General features: G+C 53.6%; 1 protein-coding gene across 1 annotated transcript; it reads right to left on the bottom strand.

The window, feature by feature from the left end:
* Positions 1 to 84: 84 nt before the first annotated feature.
* On the bottom strand, positions 85 to 12,962 carry KCTD13 (potassium channel tetramerization domain containing 13). Its single transcript, XM_004586869.4, has 6 exons — positions 12,516 to 12,962; positions 11,715 to 11,884; positions 3,417 to 3,506; positions 3,266 to 3,318; positions 2,578 to 2,773; positions 85 to 886 (listed from the first exon to the last, which is right to left on the bottom strand). The coding sequence occupies exons 1-6, from the start codon at positions 12,760 to 12,762 to the stop codon at positions 650 to 652; spliced, it is 993 nt and encodes a 330-aa protein (XP_004586926.1). The 5' UTR covers positions 12,763 to 12,962; the 3' UTR covers positions 85 to 649.
* Between the last annotated feature and the right edge of the window lie 262 nt (positions 12,963 to 13,224).

Raw genomic sequence — 13,224 nt, 5'->3', positions numbered from 1 at the left:
CTGAGTCCTGACTACTTCCTTCTCTGCTACCAGGCTCTGGGCAGGGGCTCATGACCACTCCCACAAAATGAGTCAGGCGTCTGCTTAGCACAGGTGGTCCTCAGAGCCTCTGCTGGGACAGCTGGCATCACATCTTCTACTCCACTTTATTCCAATAATTTAATAGAAAATTTAAATAATAAATAATATGAAACAGATCAAGAAGATGGCTGAACTGGGCCAGGTCCAGGACAGCCTCGTACAAAGTCATGGGCGCAGGGAGAATGGCAGGACGAAGAGGGGGGTAAGCTACCCTGCATGGGGCAGGCGGGAGTGGGGTGGCTCCAAAGTGGTGGGTGTCATCCTTGACACTTGAGCGTGGGCAACACACTAAAAAAAGGCAGAGGGAATTCTGAATCATTCCAACCCAGCTGCTGAGGGAAGGAGGGTGGGGCAGGGATGGGAACGCAGGGAGGTGTGAGGGTGCCCCCTGTTGTTAGCAGCGAGTGAGGATGACTTGAGAAGGGCCACGGTGGAGGTGGACTGTCCCATGCAGTGATGCAACCGCAGGGAAGGTAGGGCAGATAGGGAGGGGCCGCGACTTGACCAGCAAAGTCGAGGCAGGGAGGGGGCGGTGCCCAGAGGTAGGAGGCTGGGCACGGGTCAGAGGTCAGTCCTTGAAAACAATCTGCTGGCCATGAGGACGCTCATCGTGGGTGATGTGGCGCCGAACGTGGATTCTGCGGACACGGTGCTCTCGCGTCTCCTCATCCTCCCCGCGGCCTGCCCTACCTCCTCCAGCTGCGCCTCCTGTGGCCTCCAGGAGTGCTGGGTCTGGGCCTCTGGGGGTCTCGTAGATCAGAATGTTCAGGGTCTCTTCAAAGATCCGGGCCTCTGGGAATTCCACCTGCCAAAGACCAGTGACCCCTCAGCTGCTACCCTGCGCTCAGTGGTGCCGACCCAGCCTCTCTCCGCACTCTGATGCTCAACAATGGCCCTTCTCTGCAACTACTTCCTCTTTAAAGATGCATTTATTTATTTGAAAGAGTTAGAGAGAAGGAGAAATATCTTCCATCCTCTAGCTCACTCCCCAAATGCTGCAAGGCCAGAGCTGGGCCAGCCTGAAGCCAGGAGCTTCATCTGCATCTCCTATGTGGGTGGTAGGGCCCAAGTATCTGGGTCCTCTTTCGTTGCTTTTCCCAAGCACATGAGCAGGGAGCTGGATCCAAAGTGGAGCAGCCCAGACATGAACCCATAAGGAATGCCAGTTTCGCAGCTGGCAGCTTTCCTACTGTACCACAAGGCCCGCCCCTGTTAGCCCTTTACTCAGTGAAGTCACACTTGCAGGCCCAGCAGGAAGAATGCCTTGCTTCTGCTCCCTCCGCCTAGAGTCTTCGTAGACTCTCACCGTCTGGCGAATCCTTACCCGCCGGCTGCACCTTCCCCGGGGTTGTGCTGCATCCTGGGAGTACAGCAATGAGTCAAGCACAGCCCCGGTCCCCAGGGAGCTCAGGCTCCAGGGTGGGGAGCTGCAGACATTCAAGGGGTCCTCACAAAATCCATGGAAAACAGATACCACGAGAAAAGCTGTGTGCATGCATTTCAAAATGTTTTTGCATCAAAATATTTTGTACATTGTCTCCACAAGCTCTGTCAAGTGCCCTGCAGAGACACTTAAGAAGATGTAAAACTAAGTCAGGTGATGACAAATGCTGAGAGACAGCCAGTTAGAATGGCTTGTATTGCCAGGCTGGCAAAGCGGGAATGTTGGGATCATCTCGCCGAGGCGATATTGGGCCTTGTGGATGGCCTGGGGAGAGCGCTCTAGGAAGAGGTGAAGGGAGAGCTCTGGGTCAGGGGTGTGCCTGGTGTCATTCTGGCACACCTCCCATCCAGTTTCTGGCTGCTGTGCCTGGAAGGCAGCAGCAAGATGTCCCAAATGTGTGGGCTCCTGCCGCCCCCTGAGAGACCCGGATGGAGTTCCTGGCTTCTGGTTTGGGCCTGGCCTGGCCTGGCAGACTCCTGCTGCCCTCTGAGGAATAAATCAGTAGATGGAAGATCTCTGTCTCTCCGTCTTTTGTTCTGCCTTTCCAATTAATCAATCTTTCCAAAAAGACAAAAACATAACAGGGGCCATTTCAGTGGTACAGCAAGCTAATCCTTGTGGTGCCAGCATCCCATATGAATGCCAGTTCGGTGTCCTGGCTGCTCCACTTCCGATCCAACTCCCTGTTTATGGCCTGAAAAAGCAGAAGATGACCCAAGTTCTTGAGTCCCTGTACCCACATGTAAAACCCAGAAGCCATTCCTGGCTCCTGGCTTCTGATTAGCTTAGCTTTGGCCATAGTAGCCACTTGGAGAATGAACCAGTGGGTAAAAAATCTCTCTCTCTCCTTTCTGTGAAATCTCCCTTTCAAATGAACATAAAATCTTTTTGAAAAAACAAATCAGACTCACAGAAGTAACCTGTGCTAGGTTACACCCAGAACTCCAGCTACCCAGCTCCCAAAGCACAGGGAGGTGCTCGGCTCCTGTTGGGCATGTTCAACTGCCTTTGTCCCAGTTCCCTCACATCCCCCACCCCTAAAGCCTCCTGACCTTGGTCTGCTTTTTCTCCGTGGCATACACGATGGACGTGCAGCAGACCTCGGCAATCTTGCGGCCCTGCCCATAGAAGGACCAGCAGCAGATCTCATCGCCCAGCACGTCCTTGAGGAAGAGCAACCGTCCGTGGAAGCGCAGGGCCAGCTTGTCAAACAGCTCAATGTTCTTAAGCAGGTTGTCATCAGAGGTACTGAGGACAGGGAGGGATGTCCAGGACCTCAGCTTCCCTGGATGAGTCCCCCACCCCACCCAGGGTAGAGTCCGCAGTTACCTGCACTTAGCTCCTGCCCTCTGGGGCCAGGCTAAGTGGGCCTCAGAAAGGAAGCATTAAGTCCCAGCACGGGGCAGCTCCCTGACAAGGCTGCACGCACTGGGCTCCTGCCACTCCACCCTGACCCCTAAGCAGGGTGACACCAGGCAACTTCTTGGGGCCTCAGAACACCCATCCACAAAACAGGGATTCACAAGAACTTTCCCTGGAGCCCCATGCCCTTGGAACCCAATCTGGAACTCTGAGGGGGAAATGAGCTACCTGAATACCCTGGGGTGAGTGGCAGGGCGTCCATGGCAGCAACTGCAGTGGTTTGTCTGCAGGGTGCTGGCACTCCTGCCACCCTGCTGTGGGTCAGGAGCAGGGCCATGCCCCCCAGGCTCCACTCATGCCCCCCACAGGTTGCATCACCTGGTGTAGGAGTACTTGTTGTTACTGCGGTTGTGCAGCAGCTTCACCACCGGCTGTTGGGGGGAGAGAGGATGCGGAAGGCTTGGGGTGAGGCTGTGGAGAGGCCCACCTCCCCCCTGCAGGGCTGTCTGCGGCTGGGAGGGTGCCTCACCTTGGAGGTGCTGGCCAGGAGCTGCTGCTCCTCCCGGGGAGATGTCAGGGTTGGGATGAGGCACAGTGGCGACAGGTTCTCCTTTTTTTGCTGGGGAAGAAGTGGAAAGTGGTTCAGGGCTTACCAGAAGGAGGTCTTGCATGCTCCCACTTAGAGCGTCGGTGGGGGTGGGTGGCCAGAGAATGCAGACTCCTCAGTGGTCTCCCCTGGCCAGCTAGGCTCCAGCCGCCTGCCCCTTGGCCCACCCAGCCTGTGGGCTACCTTTGTCTGCCCTGTTGGGCTGTCAGCTCCCACCCCTGCAGAAGCCAGGCCCCTCCCTGCAGGGTGACCCCACCCCCTTCCCAGCTCCTTTCCCCCTCAGCACTCAGTGCCCAGCAGACAGACATCAGATACTCAGCAAGTGTCTGTTAAGTGGCAAACCTGGCTGGGTGGCAAGAGGCTGGAGAAAAGGGTAGAACAAGCCAGACGAGTTTCTCCTCTGCTTTCTCAAATCATCCTGCTCAATCTGCGCTCACCTCTCCCAACCCTGACAACTAGAAGGCGCATCTCTATAATTTTAGCACACAGTACTTCTGGAAGCTTTAGAAATTTTTACTAAAATTAATACGGAAGGATGGTAGCCACAGTCACAGGTCAATCTGCACAGAGAAGCCAAGAAGAGACAGATCCTGCTGGACAGAGGGAGGCACGACAAAGCCATGGTAATGACAGGGTGGTTCCTGGTGCAAACAGAAGAAAACTCAATGGAACATAGTCAGGACCAGGATACAGACTGGGGCGTGCACAAAAATAGCCATTTCAAAAAAAAAAAAAGAGAGAGACACCTCTGGGCCAGCACTGTGGCACAGCACGTTAAGCCACCACCTGCAACACAGGCATCCCATGGGAGGGCTCATTCGAGTTCCGGCTGCTCCATTTCCCATCCAGCTCATACACCTGTGAAAGCAGCAGCTGATGGCTCACAGTGATTGAGTTCCAGACCCCTACCTCCAGCTGGGCCTGTTCCTGGCTGCTGGAGCCATTTGGGGAGCGACCCAGTGGGTGAAAACCTCTTTCTGTCTCTCTGTTACTCTTCCAAATAAATAAATATTCAAGGATAAGCTAATCTGAAGATGTAGGAAACAGGTATGTATGGGTTATCTATTGCTATTGAACAAATCCTCCCCAACTTAGCAACTCTAGGGGGCAATAAGCAGAGTGGTCAGTTCAGGCGTGGCTCAGCCAGGTGGTCCTGGCCTGGTAGTAATGAGGGTGTTAGCTGGGGCCGAAGGCAACGAAGGCATTGCTGCCTCCACGGTCCTGGGAGAAAGCTCAGTCAGCCAGCCAGCCAGAGCCAGGAAATAGCCCACCCTGCCAACACGGGGCCTTTCCTCTGGGCTGCAACCGCCCTTCCAACAGACATCTCCAGGGCATCTACCTGTGCCAAGTAGAGTCTTGATGTCTGATGACCCAGCTTTGTCAGCCCTCTTCGGTACAGCCATACAGGAATGAAGGAAGCCAGGGTCAGTGGGATGCTTGGGCAGTCCTGGCTCCCACAGCCTACACTCTGACCCCCATGGAGACCCATCTCTCCCACATGCCAAATGCATACTTGGCTTCGGTGTCCCCAAGTGTCATCTCGTTATGTAGCAGTGCTCAAAGAGAGTCTCAAATGAGGTCCTAGTGGAAATGAGGTTCCTCTGGTGGGTGTTGTTTCCTAATTACAGCTTTCTAGGTAAACTTCCCCTCTACACCCCAGTGAGCCACATAGACCAGCTAGGGCCTCCACGTGCCCATGATGCAGCAGTGGACTAGCCAGAGTCACCACCAGGGGCACTCTTGTTCCCAGGGGTGAAGCCTAGAAGGGATGCCTGGCGGAGCTGTGGACCGGGTTGCAGGCAGCCTGCTAAGGATGCAGACTTTGGCTCTGAGTGCTTTGCCATGGCCCCTGCCACAGCACTCCCTGCTTGTCCATGAAGGCTGTGTGCGGCGGCCGTCTCCTCAGCCTGCATTTTGCCTGTTTATAGTTCAGGGATCCAACGACCCCTTCTTTGGCTCTGTCCCTTTCAGTCTACATTCGACAGGGTTTCTGCCCATAGAATTCTCTCAAAAACTGTCCTGGGTGGGCCTGGCAGCATGGCCTAGCGGCTGAAGTCCCCGCCTTGAACGCACCCCGGGATCCCATTCGGACGCTGGTTCTAATGCCCTGGCAGCTCCACTTCCCATCCAGCTCCCTGCTTGTGGCCTGGGAAAGCAGTCGAGGACAGCCCAAAGCTTTGGGACTCTGCACCCGTGTGGGAGACCTGGAAGAAGTTCCTGGATCCTGGCTCCGGATCGGCACAGCACCGGCCGTTGCGCTCACTTGGGGAGTGAATCATCGGACGGAAGATCTTTCTCACTGTCTCATCCTCTCTGTATATCTGACTTTCCAATAAAAATAAATAAACCTTTAAAAAGAAAAAACTGTCCTGGGTACCTTGAAAGTCTTGGAACTCAGTTCTTTAGGAGACAGTTGTCCTGACAGACCTCTGCGAAGCCAGATCTGCTCCTGCTGGGGCTTCTGCCAGCACTGAGGTTTGCAGGCTTCTTAGGAGCACTATTACACAGAATTGAAAAAGCTCCTGACTCCTGGCTATGGATCAGCTCAGCTCTGGCTTTTGCAGCCACTTGGGGACTGAACCAGCACACAGATCTTTCTGTATCCCTTTCTCTCTGTATATCTGCCTTTCCAATAAAAATAAATAAATCTGGAAAAAAATTGTTTTTATTTGAAAAGCAGAGTTAATCAGAGAGAAAGAGAGACAGAGAGATCTTCCATCCATTGGTTCACTCCCCAAATGGCCACAACAGCTGGAGCTGCTTCCAGGTCTCCTACATGGGTGCAGGGTCCCAATGCTTTAAGTCATCATCCCCAGCTGCTTTCCCAGGCCACAAGCAGGGAGCTGGCTGGGAAGTGGAACAGCCGGGATACAAACTGGTGCCCAAATGGATGCTGGCACCACAGGTGGAGGTTTAGCATGCTCTACTGTGGTGCTGGCTCAGATAGTCTGTACTTTTCTACAGCACTGCAGGAGACAGAGTTGCTGAACTTCCTGCTGGTAGGCAAGGATCCCCTTTCTGTTTCCAATTACATCCTCCTGACTGTTGCTCAAGCCCTCACTGCAGCTGACTTTCTTGCATTGCCCGCTGACACTTTTACTAACCCTCTCCCCAAAGGGCTTCCGGTTCTGCCCACTTCTTAGTTCCAAAGTTACTGCCTGGGCAGCCACTGGACAAATCCCTCAGTCCCTAGCTGGGACATCCACATTCCATCTTGGCATGCCTAAACTCAAGTCCTGGCTTGCAGGCACTGGGTCCCTGCTGTCCCTGGGGGAGACCTGGATTGAGTCCACAGCCCCTGTGAGCACTGATGGGACTGGGAGAACCGAGGACTCCACCAGTAGGAGGCAGCTCGGCCTGCCTCTCTGCCTAGCATAGATGAAAAGTGCAAGTACTTCCACACTTGCAGTTTTTGTTATGACAGCCACCCCATTCCGGAACTCAAGCTCTGTTAGCTACTCACTGCTGGACAATAAATTGCTACAGATTTAACACCACAGTAAACACCCACTGTCCCACACTGGCCCTCTGGGCACAGAGCCAGTGTGGTACTGGCCCAGGGTCTCTCGGTAAGCTGCAGTCTGGATGTTGGCCAGGGCTGTGGTCATCTGATGACGTGGCTGGGCCCGGAAGATTTGCTTCTGAAAGGCTCCTGCCCTGGCTGCGAGTCTGTGCTGGCTGCTGGCAGGAGGCAGTCATCTCCCCATCAAGTGGCCCTTGTATGGCAGCAGCTGCTTCCCCCAGAGGGAATGACCCAACAGACACACAGAGCCTTCCATGCCTTTTGTACCATTTACACTGAAAGTCACACACTTGGGCTCAGCTGCTCTGCTTCCCATCCAGCTTCCTGCTTGTGGCCTGGGAAAGCAGTGGAGGATGGGCCAAGTTTTTGGGATTCTGCACCTGTGTGGGAGGTCCTTCTTCTGAAGCTGCTGTTTCCTCGCTTCAGAACTTGACCATGTTGAAATCAGCCATTTGATCCAACAGTTAAGACTGGGATGCCCAAGTCCCATATCAGAACACTACGGCTCGAGTCCCAGCTCTGCGCCTGACTCTAGCTTCTCACTAACACGCACCTGAGGGAGCAGCTGGAACAGAGATCTGGCGTTGAGATCCTGGCTGCTGGCTGCAGTGTGCCCCGCCTCTGCTCGTTCCATGCATTTGGTGTTGACAGCTGATCAGTCACTTGTGCACCTACATTATTACCTAGAATACTCTATGGTTCGGAACAAGGAAGTGCACCAACAGTGGAGGGATTAAACTGCCATCACCTAAACACAGGGGCCAATTCTGAGCAATATTGACTAACAGTAAGATCAGCAATATTATGGGTATCTTGGGGTAACCCAAAAAAGAATTATATCACATTACCTAGAATGTATTCTTACCAAACTGTTTGCTATCATGCCTCCAAATCTATGGTCTAGTTTACAGGAAATTCCAGTTAGGGTAAGGTAACAAACCTACTGATAGCACACGTAAACAGCCAGGCAGATTTAGAAAATGGGTCATTCTCTAGGACGACTGGCAGGCTCTCTAACAAGTCAGCATGAGGAGGCAACAGGACTGGTGTGGACTGGCATAGAAGTGCAGACATGACAAGCAGACGGAATTTGAGGATCTAGACTGGATCCTGCATTGGATGACTCAGCTACAAAAACACATTTCTGGAACAACTGGAGAAACTAGAGGTTGCCCTGGATGCTAGATAAACATTACGTTGATACAGGAGGATGTCAATTTTCAACAATACCAAAACAAGCAGATAACAAAATGGTAGACATAACATGATTGTATTCTGGCAAAAATATACACACAAACATATCTGCAAAGTACATGTTTGGTGTCTTCATTTTATGATTACCTGTGTTCCTTCAACCTTTACAGTTCATAAATACTGCTGCAGAAATAATAAATGGTTTGTTGCATTTTAAAATACTAAGGTCTTGGGGTATGCATTTGATAGAGTGATTACAGATGCCGCTCAGGGTGCCTGCATCTCACATGGGAGGGCCTGAGCTGGGAGTCCTGGCCTCCCGCTCGGCCACCCTGGGAGGCAGCAGGGGATGGCTCAGGAACTTGGGTCCCTTCCTCCCACACGGGAGATCAAGATGGAGTTCCAGGACTGGCCCAGTCCTGGCTGTCACAGGCATTTGGGGCAACAGCCAGTAGATAGCAGATCTCTCTCCCCTTTATCTCTCTCCCTTTCAAAACAAAATGAAAACAAATAAACTTTAAAAAAATTAGTTATCAATTTACTAATTACTAAACTTACTAAATACCAGATGCCATGGATAGGTAACCATACCTAAAACTGATTAGAAGTTGGCAATATCTAAAACTGACTACAAGTTATTACGTGTAACAGATCTTCTCATTGGGGTTTCTCATCTGAATCTCAAAATCTAGCAAATACTTACAGAATTTTCTGAACTCTCCCAAGGCTGGTAGGTAAATAGCACCATGCCCGATTATGTATAACCCAAGCCTCACAACGTGTATGACACATGGCCTTATGTAAGATGGCTTAGTTCTTTCTGCAAACTAAATTGAAATATGCTCTGCTTTCTTGCCAAGCCCTAGCAGAAAGATAGGCAGCTCAGTAGGAAAGCTGGTAAGGAATATGAATAAGCAAGTCACAGACGGAGATGGTGAAGAAACCAGTGAATATGTATATGAGAAGATGCTCAATCTCATTTAGTACTCAGCAGTGTGCAAATTAAAACGAGATCACCTGTCAGACTGGCAGAGCGAGAAGCTGTAGGACACCCCGTGGGGCTGGGTGTGTGCAGGAGCTCACAGTTAGAGGTGAGGACCAAGGACTGCAGCCATGCAGGACAGCATCCCACTGAAACTGTCACACCATGTGCAGGTCTCCTGTGATCCAGCCATTCTACTGCCAGCTATAACCACAAGCAGCCCTGGCACAGGCCATGGGGCAGGTATGCACGGCTGCTCACAGTGGGCACTGCTTATGGGGGGCAGGAAGCAGGAGGCAGTCTTGATCTTCAATCCAGAGGGAACAAACACATAAGACAGCAGGGAATGCCCCACACTGGAGGAGATGGGCACCCAACAGTATAGCTAGATCCTGAAGAAAGTTCCAAACTCAGAAACCATGAACTGTGACCCACAGCTCAGCGCCGTTCATGAAGATGTATATAAAACGACACTTGTGGGCTACAAATATAATCCAAGCCTTTGTATCAAACATAAAACTAGCATGGGTGTCCCTGGGGAAAAAGGAAGTGGGCAGGGGCTGGGAATGAAGGGAGAAAGATAAAAAACAACCAGGAATAGATGGGCGTAGGCTGAGGTGAAGAGGAGTATAGGGAGGAGTGTGCTGAGTGGGGGCGGGGCGGGGGAGGGTACAGAGGCGGGGAGGGTGGGAACAATCTCAGGGAACCTGGACTGCAGGCACTGGAGACTGAGCTTGGGAGAAAACCCCTGCTTGGTGGTCAGGTGACCTGGGGCCATGCCCGAGCTCTGCGGTGTGCTGCTGCCTTGACCATGGATGTACCTTCCTACTCCTCTGGCAGTCTAGGGTCCAAGAGGGAGACTGGGTGGAAGGCAGCTCATGGATACACGATGGGTGTGCAATCACATCAGCTCCCTAGAAAACTATAAAGTAGAAATGTGCTTCCCAGATATAATGCATTGTATTTCAAAACCCAATGGGTAACCCATGAGTGGGTCAGGAACTAAGCTTAATGAGTCCCAAACAGCACTGAAAAGAAAGAGCACCTCGCACAATGGCTCAGTGACTAAATCCTCACCTAGCATGCACCTATCCATAAGGGCACTGGGTCATGTCCCAGCTGCTCCATTTCCCATCCAGTTCCCTGCTTCTGGCCTGGGAAGGCAGCAGAGGATGACCCAAAGCCTTGAACCCTGCACCCACATGGGAGACCTGGAAGAAGCTCCTGGCTTCAGATCGGCTCAGCGCCGGCCACTGCAGCCATTTGGGGAGTGAACCAGCAGATATAATCTTTCTCACTGTCTCTTCTCTGCAAATATGCCTTTCCAAGAAAAATAAGCAAATCTTTAGAAAGAAAGAATGAATGAACGAACAAACGAACGGAGTGTCCAACACATATCGTTTTAGAAAATTCTTTTTCGGTTATATGCACATGAGTATAAAATGCATGCCTACCCCCCACCCCTGGCCCGCCACAAAAGCTACAATCTGAGAGTATGAAAAACATGGTATTTGTCCACAACAATTCGATGTCTGTGGAGTTGAAGAGCCTATAAATGCTTGTGGGGATGACAGAGAGCTGGTCAGGGCTGCCACTTTCTAAGCTATAAAAACACATCAAAAGAAACGCCCATATTCTCCTACTATGATTGTATCCTAAAAGAAAGAGCATTCTACCATTGTAGAAGCAGAACGGACTGAAGAGCTGTCTGGGAACCTCAGGACACTGCCCTTATTTTTCTTGGTTCTGATCTTTCAGAGCAGGAGGACAGAACGTGAGAAGGAGGGAGTGTGAGGGAGGGACTGGCTCAAGGGCATTCAGTCAGCTCTGTGGGGCAGCCCGCCTTCAAGCCCTGCGGCTCCTGCAGCCCCTGCTCCAAGCCCTGCGGCTCCTGCTCCAAGCCCCGCAGCCCCTGCTCCAAGCTCTGTGTCTCCCTGTGCTTTCTCAGCCCAGCTCCTTAGAACCCTCAGGGTCCAAGAAGCCCCCCAGCCAGCCAGTGGGGGGGGTGTGCTATGGAAACCCTGGTGTTGCTTGTCTAGGAATGGCTCTGCTTCCTGGTGCTTTCATGTGAGCCAAGAATTTGGAAGCTAAATGAAACAGACCATCCCAAGCGAGAAAGACTCTTAGTGTGATGGAAATGTTACCCTGGGGATTGGGGCGCCACCTAGCATGTACACCCCAATTTAAACATAGGTGCTGACCCCTCTACTGGCACTGGGACCTGTCCAGGGTTTCTAAGCAGGGGACAGAACAGACTGGGGGTGCGTTGAAGGATAATGGCCGGGTTGGGTGGGAAGGAACGGCAGGAAGCAGACAGCAGTTTCTTATGCCTGAGGCTGCAGGGCTGCGGGAGAGCCTGAGGGACTCAGGCCAGGGACAGCCCTGCTCTCCAGGCAGTACCTACACACACACACACACACACACACACACACACACACATACTCTCTCGCTCTCTTTCTTGCTCTCCAGTATCTAACCACTTGGACAGCTCCCCCAGGGACACGGGAGGAGGGTCCCTCACCTGCAGGGCCAGCTGGCAGTCCTCGATCAGGCCCTGAACCAGGTAGTAGCGTGCTTCGCCCAGCAGCTCCCCAAGTTCTCTGGCACTCTCGGGCAGTGGCACCGATCCGTCCCGCAGGTAGTTGAGGATGGTACCAAAGTGGCGGCCACTGCGGTCAATGAGCACCCATCCTAGCGGGAGAGGCAGGAGCGGAGCAATCATTTGGGTACTGGAAGGCCTGCACTTCACTTCTCTCAGTTTCCTGTTCTTTCAGCCCTGGTAACCTCTTTTGAAACACTAGCCCATCTGAAGCCGACTGGAGTGCAACCCACCAGGACGTGGGTAAGGGTCACCTGCCACGAGAACACCAAACGGCCGCCCCATCCACAGTCTGCATTTCCAGACAGTGTGCAGGGATTGACGTGAGTGGAGTGAGCGACCGCTCAGGCTCAGCAGCGGTCCAGGTGGCCGTGCAGGTGCAGGGTTTGGAGGCAGAGAGAAGGGAAGACGCGGCCGGGCGGGGTGTGGCTGGTGGCAGGGCTGGCTCTCAAGTCTCCTGAGGTGAGGAGTGAAGGATACAAGAACTGGCAAGGGGAATGACGGAGAGACTTAGCGCTGCGCAATAGTGCCTGGCGGAGTGAGGAGCTCTGTGCAAACACAGGCAAAGAACGTTATCACCAGAGTGAGAAAGGCGTTAATGGGATGGAGGCTGCAGGGAGGTGAGAGTGGGAGCCAGGGAAGAGGGGTACAAGAAGGCTGCGCCACTCGAGCCTGGAGACTTGGGGTCGCAGCTCGCCACTTGGGAAGGCGTGCGTGGCTTACCTCCGGCGTCCGTGAGCACCTCCACGCGGCCGCTGAACATGGCCTTGAGCATCGTGTCCTGCCCCGTGAGGGTACGCAGCGTGGTGTAGTGCAGCGAACCGCCCACGTTCAACTTCACATACTTGCTGTTCGGGGTCAGCGGCTTCAGACTGCACGCGGCGGCCGAGCCAGGCTCCAGTGCCGAGGGCTTAGGGACTTCCAGGGACGCGGCCGCGGCTGCCGCCGGGTCCGAAGCCTCGGCCGACATGCCGGGTGACAACGGCAGGCGGCCACCCCAGGTTCCTTCCGTGCTCTCAGGCTAGTTCCCACAGATCCCGGGACGCTGGCCAGCCCGCCACACCGTCCGCCGTACACGCCCACTCGCTGCCGCTACTCCGCCACTCTGGCCCTCCTCCCCCCCGCAGCGCTCGCCTCACCCGGAAGCCGGCGCCGGGCAGCTGCGCAGGCGCGCCTAGTCCCCGCCCCCATGTTGACCTTGGGGCGTGGCCGCGCGTGCGGCGCATGCCCAGTGGTCTCGGAAGCGGGTACAGTTGCTGTGTGGACCGCGGTTAGGCCGGCGTTTCAGGGTGCATCGACCCTGAGGAGGTTCCCAGCCCCCTGCCGAGCGAGGAAAGCAAAACTCCTGGACCTGATGGGGGCCTCCGCTGTCAGAACTTGGTGGGCATGGAGGGAAACCTGGCTCGAAGAGACCAGGGTGTTGGGCAGCGTC

This window comes from Ochotona princeps, chromosome 24 (assembly GCF_030435755.1).
Source record: "Ochotona princeps isolate mOchPri1 chromosome 24, mOchPri1.hap1, whole genome shotgun sequence".
Taxonomy (NCBI): Eukaryota; Metazoa; Chordata; class Mammalia; order Lagomorpha; family Ochotonidae; genus Ochotona; species Ochotona princeps.
This window is presented reverse-complemented; position numbering and strand designations above follow the sequence as displayed.